General features: G+C 45.2%; 1 protein-coding gene across 2 annotated transcripts in view; it reads right to left on the bottom strand.

The window, feature by feature from the left end:
• Nucleotides 1-11,769, bottom strand: part of HELLS (helicase, lymphoid specific) — a 30,587-nt gene extending 18,818 nt beyond the window's left edge. The window contains exons 1-7 of one of the 2 annotated variants that reach the window (XM_056350752.1): nt 11,538-11,769; nt 11,094-11,276; nt 8,695-8,840; nt 2,313-2,435; nt 825-884; nt 303-339; nt 153-217 (exon numbers count right to left, since the gene is read on the bottom strand). In XM_056350752.1, coding sequence (XP_056206727.1) covers nt 153-217; nt 303-339; nt 825-884; nt 2,313-2,402 — 252 coding nt within the window. In that variant the 5' untranslated portion in view covers nt 2,403-2,435; nt 8,695-8,840; nt 11,094-11,276; nt 11,538-11,769. Of the gene's footprint in view, nt 1-152; nt 218-302; nt 340-824; nt 885-2,312; nt 2,436-5,784; nt 5,907-6,174; nt 6,328-8,694; nt 8,841-11,093; nt 11,277-11,537 lie in introns of those variants that run through there. The other variant, XM_056350751.1, reaches the window with a different exon arrangement.
• Between the last annotated feature and the right edge of the window lie 6,549 nt (nt 11,770-18,318).

The raw sequence follows: 18,318 nt of genomic DNA, 5'->3' as shown, positions 1-18,318 counted from the left end.
GACAGACTACTTTTGGCTGTTGGTTGATAATCCCTGATGGCAATGTACAAGAATGTGTTGCTCTAAAATACAGATGTCTCACAGCGATTGCCTCACCAGTTAAAATTTGTGCTACAAAAATCCAGACAAGTCTATTTATAGTTATGGCCTACCTCTTTGGACATAATTTCTGAAATGTTGTATGTCCCATCTTCTCTCCCTCTCTTCTTTTTTGCACCTGTAAGATATAATTTGAGTTTCTACAGTAAATCAGACATTAAAGAAACACCAGTACTGACAAGAAATAAAGCCTAACACATTACCCAATTTCTCTTCTTTACCATCAACTGGATTTTGACCCTAGAAAATAAACATAGGAAGAGGTTCATCATCATGTGCATCTATAAGTACCAGGACACAGATACAAAGATGTAATCAGCCTGAAACCACTGCCTTACTAAAAGTGCTAAGCAAAGCTTTCAATTAAGCACTTTTTAAAATATACAGTAAAAAAAACCCTGCTTATCCTTTTTATTACTTATTCAGCATTTTGGCTGAATAAACAATCCTTGCTAAAACAAAAAACCCCCATCTTTTCAACCATTCAAGCCATTTTCTTTAGTATAAATTAGTCACAAACTCTCCTTAAGATGACTGTCATGGAGTACAATTTTAAGCACTTTTAAACTCTCTTATTATGATTAAAATAAATATGGTATACTAGATAGAACCTGCAAGTCACATACCAGCTAATCTAACTTACTTAGTTTACCTACCTTGATCAAAATTGACATTGTAATTTGTCAGACTTTACTCAGAAAGTTGCATAAAATAGCTAGTCTTACCTTGGCAGATTTTAACATCATCTCTCTCTTTCTTTCCAATTTCTCTTTCCTTCTCTGTTCCTAAAAAAACCAAACAAAAATCCAATCACCAACCAAAACAAACAAAAACCCCATATACCTTTACCTTTCAATAACATCCACAAGAGAACTACCCATTATAGAAGTGATAACAAGCAGATTATATTGGTAAGAGTTCTGTGTACTCTAAAGACTTTGTTTTTGCAACCTTATTAAAAACCTCTATTCTGACATAGCTTAAAATGATAAAAGCAAAACTCAGACAAGAAAGTGCAACTGCTCTGAACTGCTTGTCAGTGAATACTTTAAACACTTAAATACAGTAATTTAGAAAGACTCCAACAGAAATAGTCCTAACTGCAAACACCTTAGAGAACACATCTACTGAGCTAAGTTTTCCATGTATCCACCTCCCCTTTAACACCTACATAATATATATGAACAATTTCTACTTTGTTCATTGCAGAACAGAAAGCAATGTTAAGTAGCTTACAATGCCTTCAAGAAAGAAGTGCTTTCATGTCTTGAAGAATTTAAGATTTTTCATTCCTTCTACTATTTTCTACTTGCTGAAAGCAGAAGGACCCTGGAAAATGAGACAAAATACCTTGCTATTTACTAGACAGAGCAATACTTAGTACTGAAACATGCATGCTATCAATGCAGCAACTACAAAGTTGAGCTCACAGTTAAACTAGGGAAGTGTTTTAGAAAGGAGGTTTCTGCAGTTTGACAGTGTCACTTTTCCAAGAACATCGCTGCCCTGAATCTTTTCCTAAGAATCTCCCCCTCTCTTAAGTGTAAACTCTTACAAGCGTGTCCATACAGGTACAGTTAAGAAAGTAAAGATAAAGCTAGATATAAACTCAGCAGCCCATGGATTAAAAATGGAAAACACATGATTTTATAGAAGCTCATTTGGCAACAGCATGGCCTCAGATCACTGTAATTTATAAATTTGTTCAAAGGAGGCCTATGTTAGCATTGTTGAAGACAAGCCTCATGCTCAGCCTTCAGTACTTAACACAGACTGCACAACTTCCTATTTGCCAATTCTTTGCATCTTCTATCTTCCCTCCAGGTTTTCTAGCTCCCTTAAATATTATGAGTAAGAAATAAAATTTATTTTCTCTTCCTAGTACTCGGGCCAACAGAAGAACTGTAAAGATATCATGTATGATATGTAAAGAAATGTAAAGATATGCCACCTTTACACTGCAACTTTAAATTAAAATTCATGCTCTTTTCAGTCTCATTTATCTATTAATTTATAGAACAAATTCTGAAAAAAGCACCACTTCACCCCCTGGCAGTAGTTTCAGTAGATTTCCATGTTATTACTGTAATCTTTCCAGCACTTTTACTTCAATTCAAACAGCTGGATGGAAAAAAAAACCCAAACCACCACCAAAAACCAAACAGATGGCAGCCCATCTTAAGAATCCCCACCGTAGACAAGAATACACCTACCTCTAGTTGCTGCTGTTCCATTTTAGTTAGCAAGAATTTGGAATAGATGTTGCTTTTTTCAAGCAAATGTTGAAGCCTCTTATAGCGCATTTCACTTGACTCCCGGTCCCAAGAAGTGCAAGCCTGGCCAATAAAAAGAGATGTCAAGTATTTATAGATGCTTCAGAGCTAACACTTCTAATACTGTGAAGGGTTCTTCTACAGGATAAATATCGTTGTCTCTCTCACACACACATACACCCCTTCCTTTCCAGTCATTATAAATCTATGATTTGTGAGCGTATGGACCTGCATGTACCTATGAAGTACTGCAAGATGAAAGTAACTGAGCATTGCATTCACTTGCATATGTAAATAGAACTCTGCAACACACACTGCCAGTACAATACGCACAGGGCATTCAAGGGCTCAAAGGTGTCTCAATTCAAATCTGTAGATTTAGAGCAAAATGAAACTTAAATTTATTTACAGCCTGCAAAATTTGGGAGGAAAAAAAAAAACCTACCTAGCAAAATGCAGCAGTTTCCAAAGTATTAGCCAGGAATCCTCCATGTGCCATTTGCACAAAGGTACCGGTTTTCATTAGGAAGAAGCTATTCAGACAGCTACAAAACCATCATGCCTAATTTACAGAGGCCAAGTCAACACCCAATGTGAAGACGGTGGCTGCTGCTTGCTTTGGCTACAAAATCCCCACATGCTTTTGAAAGTCATTTCTGTTAGATTAGTCAAAGCCATGCACTTCAAGTTTGCAAATTACTCTTTAAAATTCAAAAAGCATTCATCCTTCCATATTCATCTAACATCCGCCTGTTAGACTGAGATATAAATTAGCATCTTCAAGAGAAAAAGGAGAAAGGTGAGATGCAGAGCTTCACAAGATTCTTATCTATGCCATTGCTTTCAGAAGAAACACTGGGGGAAGGGCACATTAAGACAGAAAGGTAAGGGAGTCTTCTGAAACTAAACAGACTAACAGGCAGGGAAAAAGGGATATTAGCTGAATCATGGGACAAACTGTGTGACACAGCAGAGGGGGAGCGTGTTTCCCCCAGATATCACACCTTTATTTTTCACAAGTATTAATCCATTCTTATCAAGTAGCTCTCACTGTGTTCTAGGCAAGACCTATCTCCACAAGTTCTCTGGGGAAAGAGATTGCCTTCTTGTGATTATCCGTACAGTTTTTGCTCGCTTCCGCTCTCCCCAATCCAGGTTTTATCCTTCAGATGAAAAGCGCCTGAGCTCAGAAAGATCAACCCTTGATGGCAATGCCAAGAGACAATATAATCAAAACTAAACTACTTCATTCAGAAAGTTGCCATTGCTCACTTTTTACTGGAGTGAGCATGGCATCCTCCCATTAACTGGTCAGTCCGAAGGACTGCTCCCTTTGACCAGTGGGAGAACTTCATGGGGAAAAAAGAAAATTCAAAGAATACAAACAGCATTGAACTCTTATAATTTTTCCGCTTTGCCCTTTGACTCAAACCTTCAAGCCTCAAGAAAGTGGAGGTGTTTCCCTCTTTTTGACTGAAAAGGTAAAAAAACCCAAAATAATCTTTTTCATCACTACATTCTTATATATTTATGGAGTGGTATTTTGCCATCAGCCCACAGAGAGAACAAGTGACTCCTTTGCTGAACTGCTGTACAAATCACCTGGCAGGGGGTTCACCGAAGTGACAAGCATAAGAAACCCAGAAGTTTCAAGAACATCAACTGCCCCTAGATGCCAATAAGCCTAGGTTTAACGACATAACTAATTTCCCTTGGCCTGACTGGCTCCACATTGCATAGAAAAAGTGTGACAGAAGCATGCAGGACAATCAAGTGATACCCTTACTAGAAGGTTTCTGTGGATTCTCAAGAAACAGACAAAATTAAAAAGAAAACAACCAGCCCTATTCACATTATAGCATTGTTACAGAGGTAGTTGGTTGTGAAAGAAATACACCAAGTCCTTTTCTCAATACTTCCTGTGCAATGGGATAATTTGCTCTGCAAGGGTTTCCTCCTTACCCTCCAAAAGCATTGCCTCCAAATTTTCATTTTCAAGTCTGATCAAGGAATACCTGAAAAGAAGTTTGTATAGGCTCTGTCATGACTTACTGTTTGCAAGGAAAATGATTATGAAGCTTCTGGAATGATAAAGTATTATTTTCTAACTACAGCATCACAAAACGCTGCAGCCTGAAAGCGTACTTTTATAAATCACAACTTTCCTCAGTGAAAAGAGGAATTAAAATTAGTTCCTAGGCCTTCAAAATTGTATTTTTCATGTCCTTAGAACAATGCTTAAATTTTTAAGACAGGAAAAAAACCCACTGAAAATGATTTCTCGAGTATTATGAGTAATAGCATTAGTTAAGAATACAACTCCCACAAGAGCAAAACTGGAGTCATGCCTGAAATACAATACCTTATATAGCATTCTGCCACCTTGATAATTTTTATCAGCACACACCTAGAAGCATCATGTTTTCACGTTCTCTCCAAAAGATCGGTTAGTATCAACCAATGCTTAATATCAACCTATGAAAATTTTCACAGCAAGAGACATGAAATGTAGTAATGATTATGTCATTTTATGTTACTGATGTATCATTTCCTTGAGGCAATCTATATTTCCTGCAACATAAGCAAACGGAAGTACACAAACCAAACATCAGCTCTCAGTAGTATTACACGTACATTTCTCCTGGCAGCAATGCCAACTCAAGCAGCTCCCACTCCCCTCAATTTAGGGGTGCCCACACAACTGCATGCATAGAAGAGCAGGAGAGCAGACATGAGGAACGACTGGAATAAACCCATCCTTTTTGGCTAGGCATTTTAAGCTAAGCTGCTTCCTTGATACAGTAGCTCCACAAACTATAACTTTACCTGCTACTAAAAGAAAGGCTTAACTGTACGTATTTCTGGAAAGGATAAATGGGATTTAGAGAACTGTCCTGCTGAGGTCATCTACTCAGGTCGTCTGTTTGGTGCTTGTTTTTTGTTGTTTTTTTTTTTTAATAAATTAAGGAGGAAAAAGAAGAAAAGCAGCCAGATATATGCATACAGAAACTGCAAACAAAAAAGTCTTGCCTTTAATATTTCAAATAGAAATTCAAAAGATTGTGAACTTACTAGCCTTTCTGAAATTAGCTTTACTTTAAAGGCATGATATCTTAAGATTTTTAGGCTCGGAACAACAAAAGTAAAGAGGCAGTCTTCTCATTGCAAACTTAAATGCCTAACGTAAAAAACAAACAAAAAAACAAAAACCACGCCAAAAACCCAAACAGCCTCCCGTGGATGATCAAAGGCGCTTGTGAATCACAGCCACCGCCTGAACTTTTAACAGCTTCTCCTCAGGCTTGTTTGTTTTGACACCAGAGGAGGTGTGCGACACGCGGCCCCGGCCCGCATACGGGCGGACGAACGGCCCCAGACAGACCCCACTGCCCGGGGGGGGGGCGCCCCTCACCTTCTGCAGCATCTGCCGCTCCTTCTCCAGCCCCGCCGCCTCCAGCTGCTCCTCCTCCCTCAGCATGGCCGGTGTGATCACCGCCGCCTCCGCCTGCTCCCCCATCTCCGCGCCCAACGCTTCTGCAGTGACCGCACGGTTACTTCTGGCACCCCACCGCCGGTCCCCGGGCACCTCACCCCGGCCCCCACCACTCATGCCCTCACCGCTGCCCCCCAGGGCCTCACCCCGGGGCCCTCACCGCCCATGCCCTCACCGCCGCCCCTCGAGACCCCCAGGCCTTCATCCCCCCTGGGCCCTGACCACTCCCCCAGGGCCCTCACCCCCCGGCGCTGACCACCCCCGGGCCATGACCATCCCCCGGGGCCCTCACCGCCCCCCGGGCCTCACCGCCGCTGCTGGCCATATTCCAGGCCGGCACGGCGCGCGCCGGGGCCGTTGGGCGCGAGGCGGTACGGCACGAGCAGCCCTTCCCTACTAGCTCCCGCGCTCGCGGCCTCCCCGCGCGGGGCCCGCCCGCCTCGCGAGATCAAAAACCGCGCGCTAGCCAAGCCGCGCGAGAGGCGGCGGTGCTCCCGCGAGACTTCGCGCTCCGCCCACTACCGGGCCGGCCCGGGCGCCATCTTGGCTGCTGGTTACGCTGCCCGGCGTTCCGTTACACCGCCTGCTCCGCTGCAGAGGGCCCGGGGCTGCGTCCCTCCGCTCCAGTGAGCCCGTGCTTCGGGCCCTGAGGCGGGCGGCCCGATGCCCTGAAACTGCCGGGGCCCGGCCGCCTTGCTTCCCTCAGCCGGTGGGACCGGCACCCGCCCCTGCACCCCGGCAGGGAGCGGGGCTGCCGCAAGGGCCGGCCATCCCACCGCGCAAGGAGCGCTCTGAAAAACTGCTTAAAAACGCGTAGGTGCGGTGCTTAGGGACGTGGTTTAGCGGTGGACCTGGCAATGCTGGGATATGCCAGGGGAGGTTTAGGTTGGATGGGCGGCCGAGCACTAGAACAGGCTGCCCGTGGGGGGGGTGCAGTCACCGGCCCTGGGGGTGGTTAAAAAACACCTGGATTTGGTGCTTAGGGACATGGTTTAGTGATGGAGTTGGTAGTGCTAGAGTAAGAGTTGGATCTGATGATCTTAAAGGCTTTTTCCAGCCCAAATGATTCTATGATTCCAAATGTTTAGTTCGACGCTTCTGATTGTGTCACGGGAGGGCAGAAGAGCCCCTAAAACCCAACCGGGAGCTGTCCTTCCCTTAACTGGTGGAAAACGCTCTTTCCCAAGACATTACCGTAAGTATTCAGAACACAAACACTTTAGCTTCACCTAAATAACACAAGCTGTCAGAATACTTTGGGCTTATCGCCTCACATCCATTAAAAAAAAATGCTGTGCTGGTAATTTCTTGCAGCTGACTGTCAAAGGGATCACTATTTGAAACTTGGCTCTCCACACACATTGGGACCAGAGCTCCTGGTTCTAAAAAGAGACCTGGGAAGGGAGAGAGGAGGAGCAAAGAAGCAGCAGCATAACAAGTCTAGTAATAACTGAAGCGGATAGCATTCTTCTCATTCCCAAAGCCTTAGAGACTTTCTGGATGCTGTAATGTGGTTTATGTAAAAGTGATTCTGCTTTGCAAGGTGTAGTTTGGAGGTGAACTCGAGATGGTTCTGCATAGATGCGAGGGAATGTTTGCAGTGAGGAATGTTATTAACCCCCTAATAAAGTTATTGGCATTGTGGCAATTGAATGCAGCCGTTTCCAAGCTTCTGATTCACTTGCAACTATTCTCAAGTGAATTCACATTGCAGTGAATAAACAAAGGAAACCTTTATTTTCTAAGGCACCTTTCGTTCTGTGAGACCTAAAGTGCTTTCCAAACTACACCGTTAGAGTAGATTAATGGCCTGGATGACAACTGAAATGCATCCAAGCTGGAACATGGTGGTGGCTTAAGTGGCTCCCAACAGCAGTTGCAGGCAGGAAGTAGGGATGAAGATGTAACTAGAACTTCAGGAGCACGTGGGGAAATGAAATTGCAAAGATTTTGGCTGGGATATAAATGTTAACACCTCCACTACTTTTAAAAAACACCATAAGGTCAGTCCTGCCCAGAAATCGTAAGAAGCAGAATTTATCTCTATTATCCAAAGAAAGTAAGCCTCTCGGTAAAATACATAATAGAACACAAATGTTCCATCTTACTTCTCTATCTGTACACGTAATTTTGTAATACCATTAAAGCCATTTTTAGAATTGGGAGGCAGTGAGACATACACCACCCTACCTCAGATTGTCACTTAAATCAGACAGTTTTGTCTCAGCCGTTTCCTGCTCTGCCCAGTACCTCGTCTGTAAGCTGTTTGGGGTGGGAAGGGATTTGCTGGTGGTTAGCAGAGCTGTGGCTCCCTGAGGATGGCTCAACATCACAATTGCCATTCATTTTTGCAGGGCGAGACTGCTGTTGTGTAGCAACCCTTACCCTGCCTCCCAGCACCAGGGCTGCACCACCCCAGCCCAGGACCCCCTGCAACAGGAGACTGGCTCTCTTAGCCTCTAGGGGAGCATTTGTCTTTGTGCAGAGCGTTTCTGCATTCAACTAGTCATAATTTAGGGCTGGAATATTATTTTCCCTGTTTATTGGTAAAAGTCATCAGAAATAAATGACAAACTAGTAATTAATTAGCCATCTCTTTGGTGGCATTCAGCTATCCAATACCTACAACGCTTGGTGCAGTGAAGGGCTTTGTAAAACACAACTTAAAAAAATATTCCAGGTAAATGCTACCAGATCAGTCATTTGTGGCTAGAGCCGGTTGGACACACATCATGGCCTGTCTTTAACATCCCACAGACAGAAAGACAGACACTTAGAAGGGGAATGTCCAAAAGATTCATGTCCAGTCCTGCATACAACGGCACTTACCGTGGCTTAGCACACATGAGTAAGGTGATGTGGACAAACATCCTCCTCCAGATCCAGCTATGGCTGTGGAATGAGTAAGTGCTGCTTGTCACTGCTCCTCTCCAAATATTCTCCAGACTGAGACTTCAGTAACTGGTGCCAAAGGTCTGAGGTAACAAGGGGAGTAAGGCAGTGTTTATGTAAATTGTTTGTGGGGTAGATCCTTAGGGGCTGGGAATAGGGCTATTTTCACCAGCAAAGGGTGTTAAACTGGCAGAGCTGGTAGCACCTTCCATAAGCGTAGCAGGATCCAGAAAATGATGTGTCTGCATGGCATCTCCACTCACTGCTTAGCCCAAGCAAAGAGGTTATAACACATAACTTCTATCCAGAAGCAATTTATTATTTTTTTTACCTCAGTAGTTGGCAACTTGTTATTGCAGTGCAGAAAGTCACTAGTCCATCACCTTTAGTTTCAAAGTCCCTCACAACACACCTGGACAGTATAATGCAAGGTGTGGAGAAAGATGAACCCAGTGGCACAGAGAGGGCTGGGCGAAATTACAGTGCAAGAGAGCAGATAAGAGTGTAGAAAAATGCAGATTGTAAACAAAGACAGTTCTGTTCTTGGGTTGGCCAAGGGGCTGCTGCTAAGTCGCAGTAACCCTGGGCTGTCACCTTTGAGATTTACTTGTCACTGTGGTATGCAATACAAGAATGTGCATCATTTCATCGTGCTCCTTACCTGCGCAGGTTGCCCTACTAATTTACTACAAACTGTAAAAGTAGTTCCTTGTACTAATTACCCTGTCTGCTGAATGGCCAGAGAGGAAGCTGGGAGATAGCTTTCTCTAGATGAGAAAAGTGAGAGATACAGATTCAGGCTATTGTCTTTGTCTTATTCATGATATATGTACATGGCTTTCCTATTGCTGAGCAAATGAGAAAGTTTCCAAAGCACTGTGGCAGGTAGCAGTGGCATCCCTGAAGTTTGCTCGCTGATCTACAAATTTAGTTGTTTTTGGGTTTTTTCTGGGGGTTTAATTTGTTTGTTTGTTTGTTTTTGGTTTTTGCTTAAGAATCAACAACTGTTAAAACACAGCAGTAGCAGCCTCGGACACCCTGGTTGCTCTTCCTGATAATAACAACGCATACTTGCTCTGGCTAAAAGAAATACTGTAGCAAGATCCTCTCCTCTATCCACAAGAACAATCTTTAGGATGGTCAGAAATTGCAGATCGAGATCAGTGGACTGGCAAGTTTAAATCTCCTGCAACTTAAACATTCAGCTGCAAGACATGTAGGAAAAAAGCTCTGAAGGTATCTGGGGTCTGGGCAGGTGACCAGCATGCTATATATATGACAACGCTAGATGGCTGCACAGTCTCCAAGAAACTGCTGTTGCCTTGGTTTTAATTATGTAGCTTGTGTGCCTGAAATACGTAAGGCAGGATGTGTTGATCAGTGAAGCAGGAGCATGTTTGCCACCCCTTCTGTGTTAGTAAACGGCCAAGTTCTCCTCTGGCAGTCCGAGCTGCAGGGGGCCAGGGATAGCATTTGCTGGACTGAAACATCCCACCATTATTGCGAGAAAATCATGCTATGGTGCTGCGGCCTTCCTCCAGATTTGTTCTGTCTCTGTCAACAGGAGCTGAACCCCATGGTCAAGCAGCTCTTGAGACACCTGTTTCCAACCTGGCTGTTTGAGTAACCTGAAATCCCTGTATCTGCCAAGAAAAAGGTGGGGTGTGCAGAGGGAGGCAGAAACCTCCGTGGCCCTCTAGCTTTAATCAGCCACATTTGTTTGTTTACAAAGACATCTAAGTAACACCACCCACCATTCTGTACGTCAACACCCCAAGGTTTTTCGAGATACAGCTCTCAGTTTTCTAGCTCCTGCTGCAGCATGCAGCCCAGACAAGACAGACCAGGATTATGGTTGTCAGGGAAGAGAAGTGATAGCATGATGTTACACTTCAGCAGGTAAGCCGTTCGTTTGGGGGCCAGGATCCTTTCCTTAAAAAGCTGCTGCAAAAGTGATAAAAGCATCACCACATTAGTCTGACAGCTACAGTGAGCTCTCAGCCTGGCATTTGAATACACAGCTTTTATTCAGGCATTGCTTAAGGGGTCATTTGTGTTTTTTTCACCATGATTAGGTCTGGATGTTACAGCACTTCTGCTTGTAACTGAGAACATGACATCTGCTAAGAAATGACAGTTTTATCCAGCTCATCACCTGGTTCAAATCTTTCAAGCATAAGTTCTGTCAGCAAAGTGTTTCCTGGCTTACATTCAGGTAACCGTAACAAAATCTTCTCCTGGTTTCTCTGCCCGTAACTGTTTGGCTCTTTGCGATCATTTGTGGCTGTGCATTCAGGCAGACACTAACTTCATGCATGATGAGAAACAGCACTTACCCTGATAACCTTCTGCTTCAAAACTGCAGGCTGCTCTCACTCAATGTGAATAGGTACTAGGATCGGAGCTTATGACTTCATTTCCAGGCACCCCAGGTAGGCAAGCTGGCTCCAGACCCTGGAAGTCATCCAGCCCCATTGGACAAAGCTCCCACGGTCCCTCAACCACCTCTTTGCTTGTGGCTGCAAGAAATGAAAATGTTACGGCTGAGGCAGAGAGGGAAAGCACAGAAATGCTGCTGTGCTGCAGCTTGCTACCTACCCAGCACTCCTGCCAATCTGATCGCCCCATGAAGACTGGGGGTCACAGCACGGCTGATTGCAGCCTGTGTCCCGCGGGGTGCTGGTGGTTCGCAGGCTGGGTCTAAAGGATGTGGCAAAGCTGATCACTGGGTGCAGCTCTGGACGTGCTGCACAGCAGAGGTGTGGGCTCTGAGTCCTTACCTACGTTTGAACATGCCAGCTCCCTGCTGCTCCTCACGGTCACACGTCCAACCAGGAATGATTACATTTTCGAGTGTCACATGAGACAATGACCTCTAAGTCATGCTAAAAGAAAACTCTTGTGAAATTTTTGCTGGCAGGCAAAGGGGGTACACAAACATCCATGAGCTCAATGTACCAGACATGCATGTTGAGATCTTACTACAGGCTGAGAGCACATGTATGTACAAGCAAACCCCAGAGCTGACATGCAAGAGAGGTCCAAGCACCAGGGTGTTCACAAAACTCTGTGCATGGGTAGTAAATTGGCTCCTTCTTTTGTGGCTTGTGATTGCTGTGATTCAGCCGCATCACCTGACAGTTGGTTTGCATGAGATGATCGTCTTGTCTTTTTGTAACACTGGGCTAGCTACAAGCATTATCACCCAGTAAATGTTCTTTACCCATTTAATTGTCATTACAAATATTAGGAAATGCTCCGTCATTAGCCAGACCCCGGTTTAACCCCAGCAGTAAGGAGGGCCAGATTCCCATGCACATCACCTTCTTCGAGGCCTCTTGAACCACAGCCATGGTGGAAAGGGACCTGTCTGTGCCATTAAGAACCTTTTCTCAGGGCTTAGTCAACACCTTTACTAGGCTTACATTGTCTTCAGGGGAATCTACTTTGCACATGGTTTGCCTGCAACTGCACTTACAAATGTGATTTGTTTATGTTTTGTTATACAGGACCCAAAATTCACTTGGTTCACAGCATGCAGACAGTAAAGGGAAGCTGCTATCTCTTTTGATATCCCATTCCTTCCAATTCCTCCATACTCAGTTTTTGAAGACTGAGGTCTTCCACGCTGCAAGAGCATATTGATCTCTGGCAACAGGCAGCCATAGTCATAGACCCAGAGTCTCCAGCTGCGTGTGCCAGAGCTCTGGGATCAGGCAGCCACAAACAGCTCCCTGCAACTGGGGTAGGGTGGAGAGCCCATGCCATAATACATGCCTTCAGCATATCTGCTGAGAAGCGAAACTCCCTTCCCTCACACTCACCGCAGCACAAAGGTATTTTGAATCCTACGAAAGGCATGCCAAAAAGCAAATTTCTTTCCAGCAGTAAAGAGAGTGAGGAATGCGTGTAGCTGGTCTGTTGGGCTCGAAGGGGGAGATGATGATTAATCACTAGCGAGGGAGGATGACTGTAGATGGCAAGTCAGCATCTCTGAGTATTTTGTTTTCCCTCCCCTCATCCCTTTCTCCTTTTAAAATGAATTTTAAGAGAGTATTTACATGCTTATCTGCATGCTTTGGCATCTTGTCTGAAGTCAGCAGGTCCCATCCTTTCTGCCAGCATTCAGAAAACGCTGTTCATGAAGACGAAGCCTTCCTTGAAGACCGGAGTAGCTGTAGATGAGGTCTTGGAGAGGGGCTGAGATGGCCAGTAAAACATCCAGGAGTAACTGGGGGGAATACCAGCCTCAGTGAACCCACTGAGTATTTTGCTGTGTCAGCACATACCCTCTCCTTGCCAAATTTCTATCAAAATTCCCAGGATTTCTCTCAAAATATTCTGCACCTCAAGAGTCTGCTCTTCATATTGAAAGCTTCTGCTGTGATCAAGTCAGACTGCACAGCCCAAGAATGAATGACTCAACCTAAGGGATGGGCAGAAGACAAGCCATGATAAATGGTAGCCTAGTGATGCTCTTCTTTTTTAGCCCCCAAGTCACAGAAAGCCTTATGGCATGTGGAAACAACACCGGTTAAGCTACAGGACCTGTGCTGGTAGAGATATTACACTGGGCCTTGAATGTAAAGCTGGAGTGTTCATGCAACTACAGTCATTAAGGGTCACATAGTATTCACTGAGTAATAGAGATGTTGATATTTGCACCCAGATGAAATGCTCTCTCAGATCAGTTCCTGCCCTATGCTTTCAGCTGGGTACACTGTTTGCATTTCGTCTCAAACTCTGGACTGGGAGTGAGACATTTCCTTTCATGCTGTTACGCTGAGACCAAAGTCTACCTCATTTATAAAGTATCCCAGACTCAGGGAATGGGAAGCACTATAAACCCACAAAAGTGCATCCTTTCCCTCTGTCTTTTAGGCAAGAGGAGAGGCAAAACCCAACAAGCTTCTCTCAGAAGATTTTACACTGTGGTCTTGATCCTGAAAAGACAGAAATCCTAACAAAACCAGTGGTTTTCATCCAAAGAAAGGTTTTTAGGTGGTTTTGATAAAAAGTGTATCCACAGCTGTGCCTCTGGTATGTACCTGCTCTTTAATCTTAGTGCTGGGTACAGAAGCAGAGCTGCTACTTGGACCTATAGATGAATCTAATTGATACAGACCTCGTGGAAGGGAGTGGTGCTAGGTAAGAGATGGTCCACTACAGATCCAGTGAGCTCACCCTCTGTGGGGCAAGCCTGTAGCATCCCTGGGTGCTGTGCAAGGTAACACAGGTACTGCAGGGTGAGCACTGACCTTGCTCTTTTCCTGAAACACTAAATATCGGCCCTAGGACCTAAGCAGGAATCAGCAGGAGTTGTGAACAGTTGGGATGCTACCGTGCAAGAGGTCATTAGAGCATGCATGGAAACAACCCAGGATCAGTAAATCTGGCTTGCAGCAAAAAGCCAAAGAAACCTGAGCGTTGTGGACTGACATAATTAGGTGCCAGACAGGAGGGCTCAGGACATATTGTACAGACTATTTGTAAAGACACGTTCCTGGCATTCTGAGCCCATAAATAATGTTTGTGAAAAGGTATTAGGTGCCTTCCCCAGGGGCTGCCAGAGAAAAGAAATAAGCAGACCAGAAGGAGCTCAGGCACATTCCAGTTTGGGGAGGAGAAAGAGGCTGCAGAGACATCTTTAGCAGACTTATTACGGTACCTTTATGATATGTTTGCCTTTTCTTACCCAGAGGGCAGGGTGGGGGAAATATGATTCCTCTCTCTGACAGCGGTGGGGATCGAATGCTGTATGTGTATAGACAGCAGTCCCGTCTCTTGGAGCCAGTCCTGCAAAGGTGTCCTGACCCAGACTGACAGCAGCCGGAGGGGTCTGGCAGCTGCCCACAGCCCAGGGCAGTGGCAGGTATATGAACCGATCACATCAGGATCGGGAGAAAGCGGGAGGAATGAGGAAAGTGTTTGGATGCATGCAAACAAATCTTTTCTTGCTCCTTTCTTACTTACAAGGTTGATCCAGTGGAAAGCATCACCTCTTCAACCCAAACGACGCAGCACCACGAGGGAGCATCGCAGCCCGCCAATGTCCTTCCTGGCTGTGGTCCTGCAGGGGCCTTGAAGCACTTGCAGTTAAAAGAAATTGATTGCAATGATAAAAGAGAGTTATCTTTGCTTTATCATCATATGCTCAGGAAAGTCCCACAAAAACTTAGCAAATTCCCCCTGCTGCTTCCCCGAATGCCTGTGCCTCAGGCCCAAACTCAGCTACCCCTTTAATCCTGTGCAGGAGATCCAAGATCAAAGTTGGTGGGACTTCGTTTCATCACAGCTATTCCCAGCACCATCCCTGGAATTCAGACAGCTGCTGGTTTTCATTCCTCAGACATGGGATAGCGAGATCTGACACTCCGGCGTTCACCCCTAGCTTTGGCACGAGTTATGGAGTCTGGCTCCCGAGATCTCCCCCGGCCCATGGCAGATGGCTCACCTTCATGGCGGTACCCTGTGGGGGATAAATTGTTCACCGGTGTTTGCCCCACGGGTACCAATGTTTCAGTGGCAAAGGGAGCAATCCCTGTGCAATCTGGGGTGTTCTGAGATGGAAGGTGATCTATAACTATCCATTATATTATCCCCCCAGGAGAGGGGGAAGAGAATTGAAAACATCAAACATTTACTGGAAAAAACAAGACCAGCCCTGTATTTAATCAAAACATTTTGTTTTGTTCCATTTGTAATTATTTCCATCCAATGGACAAATATTTTAGCAATGAAAACGACAGTTCTCTTCCATGGGCAAACAAAATAAGAAGTCATGTCAGTTCCCGTACAATACCACAGCGAAGGTGACATATTTTTAATGCTGTGTTGAAATTCTCTTTACTTGTATTCCAGTAATACTGAAAGCATCAATTTAGGTTTAACGATGTATTGTGTTCAGTGCTGGAGGGTTTTGTTAGGGTAGTGGTGGGAAAATCAAAGATTTGCAGGGAAAAAGGCTGAAGCGACACTTCATTTCCCCTGAAACCCATGAGAACGTGGACACGAGCATTGACTGCCTGTGAGACTGGCCGAGGCAGAGGTTCCTGGCAGATGAAGACCAACCTGAGAGCCCAGGAATTATTGCCCTTGCCAGCTATGCTGGTACCTTCCATTTTTTTATTGCAAACTCTTAAGTTTCACCTGCCAGGAACAGGTAAAGAAGGGGAAAACATAAATAAAAAACCCTATCCCCATTCCTGTACAGGACTTGCTCGTACACTCCAATGACTGTCACAAAATCGAGTCAATGAACTGCAGGTGGCTTAATTTTATTTATTAAGACCTCATGCCAGCCAAAGGCTCTCTATATGTTTGCCTTAATTATCGTGTGTCCCTAAAGAGGGTCCCAGTTTATGCAGATTCCCTACAGTGCCTGCCTCCCTGCCCTGTGCCTCAGGTACCTGAACTTTGTGTTCCACACAGACAAGTGGAAATAACCACAGAGACTTCCTCGGCAGGACACACCATGATCTGCTGGTGGAACACCAGCAGAAACACATGACCACTTCCATGTGCTGGAATATTTTCTCCCAGAGCTCTCGCACAGTCACCAGCAATCACAGTTGCATTTTCCTGCCTTTCCTCTTCAATACCAGCTGACTTCAGAGCCCAAGTGAAAAAAGGTGAAAAGGGAGGTGTAATTCATGGACATCACTACTTGCTTTTAAGTGGTTTTTCACCCAAGAACACCACCCGTGTTTCTGCTCCACCTCACTGTACATCCTGCTCCCTGGTACTATCTCTGTACCTCACCCATCCAGCTCAACAGGTATATTCTCATGCCCTCTAGCAACAGATACTTTGTGGAGGAGCCAGCATCTGCCAAGCATAGTTTAATACTAATTAATGCAGGCTCCTCACCGTTTTCTTTTCCAACTCAAAATGACGGCGCACCAATCACACATCTTTTTCACCAGCACATCATCTGGCTGCAAGACCAGAGTACCCCACTGAGATGCAGCTGCATGGCCCTTTGCTGCAGCACCCACAGAACCCGGCCGGCCACCTCTCGGGCAGCTCTGACCTTTGGAGACCCACCTGACACTGGCTTAAAACCCCCTTGTTGCAGCATTTTGCAGCAGACAGCATGGCTAGTGTGCATGGTGGTGGGAAAGCAGCATCTGGCTTGGGGAAGAGGAGGATGGTTCTGAAGAGACAGAGGTTGCCCAAGAGGTGCCCAGTCAATATAGGGAGAGCCACCCGGGGAAGCAATGCTGGAAAGATCAGGAGGCTGGTCTGCTGGCTCGCTGGTGGATGGAGTGAGAGCAGGCACCTGATGCTGTCCCTCGCTAGAGGCCAGCACCCTGGTAGCCAGGGAGGGAAGGCTGCTCCATTTTTGTGAGGGGAAAACAGGGTGGCCACAGCACGCTCAGTAGGTCAGGTCCTCACCAAATTACCAGGACGAAATCACGACTTTTATCTGAGATATTTAGACCTGCTGGTACCAAACCTCACATTACTCATTGAAAGCTCCACCTCGTCCTCCCTTTGGGTACTGCTGATATTGTGAAATCTTTTCCTGACCACAGTTTTTTCCACATAGTATTTCTGTGCCAGCAGAGATGTCTGCACTGCTCTGGGAGGCCAGGAAATCTGCAGAGCACCATCCTGCCAATGCTTTCTGCTAAACATCTGATGGCTGGCAAGAAACTCAGAGTTAAAACTGATCAATGATCCAAAAAGTTTAGAGTCTATGCCAAAGAATCCCCTAAAAAATATAAATAAAAATCGCAGTTGGATGCTAACTAGAGCTGTCTAGCCTGCCTAGCTTTGCCTGCCTTGTATCCCCCTGTCTTCCCCCACCCACGGCTTTAAAGATTGCCTCTGTTTCTGCTAGCGCTTTCTCAAAGTGTTTGTGAGCTGCCCAATCCAAATCTGCATTAAATCTCCGTAAAGGGCCAGGTGTTCAGATACCAGGCTTGGGTTACGTCCGTGCCTCAAAACTGCCAGGTCACTAGCTCGCATGTGTGGAGCTAGCAAGTGGGCTATGGACTCACTTGTACGTTTGCATCACGATGGATTTTCTCTAATTGTCTTTTTTTCTGAATTCTAATGGTTGTGAGCCATTGCAGGCACAAATTTATATAGCCAGAAAAGTTAAATACAAATATATAAACCTCTTAGCCACCATGAGAGACTAGCATATGAAAAGAGAGGCCAGGGAGGTTCAGAGTTAAGGGGTATTTCTACTTCAAGTGGACAAACACGTAACGCTACCTGCAAGGCTTGCTGATAAGAATGTGCAGACGCTTGGGTTGGTGCTGGAGCCAGAAACGTTACACCAGGTCTGAGGGGAGAGGCAGTGCGACTGCAGCTTCCAGGGGGCTGGCAGCGCAACCGTTTGCCATCCCCTGAGCTTTTTTCTGTGTTGTGGAATTACACAAAAAGCAAGAACTCTCCATTAAAAAAAAACCAACAACCAAACTCTGAGGTACGATCCATCAAATCAGTTGGACTTGATGATCTATTCCAACTAAATGATTCTATGATCCTACAGACCTGTACTGTCTTTACAGGATCGTCCACAGCAACTTAGGGATTCCCACCGGCTTT

Source organism: Falco biarmicus, chromosome 9 (assembly GCF_023638135.1).
Source record: "Falco biarmicus isolate bFalBia1 chromosome 9, bFalBia1.pri, whole genome shotgun sequence".
Classification (NCBI taxonomy): domain Eukaryota; kingdom Metazoa; phylum Chordata; class Aves; order Falconiformes; family Falconidae; genus Falco; species Falco biarmicus.
Note: the sequence above shows the minus strand (reverse complement) of the source record. Positions and strands in the feature narration are given on the sequence as shown.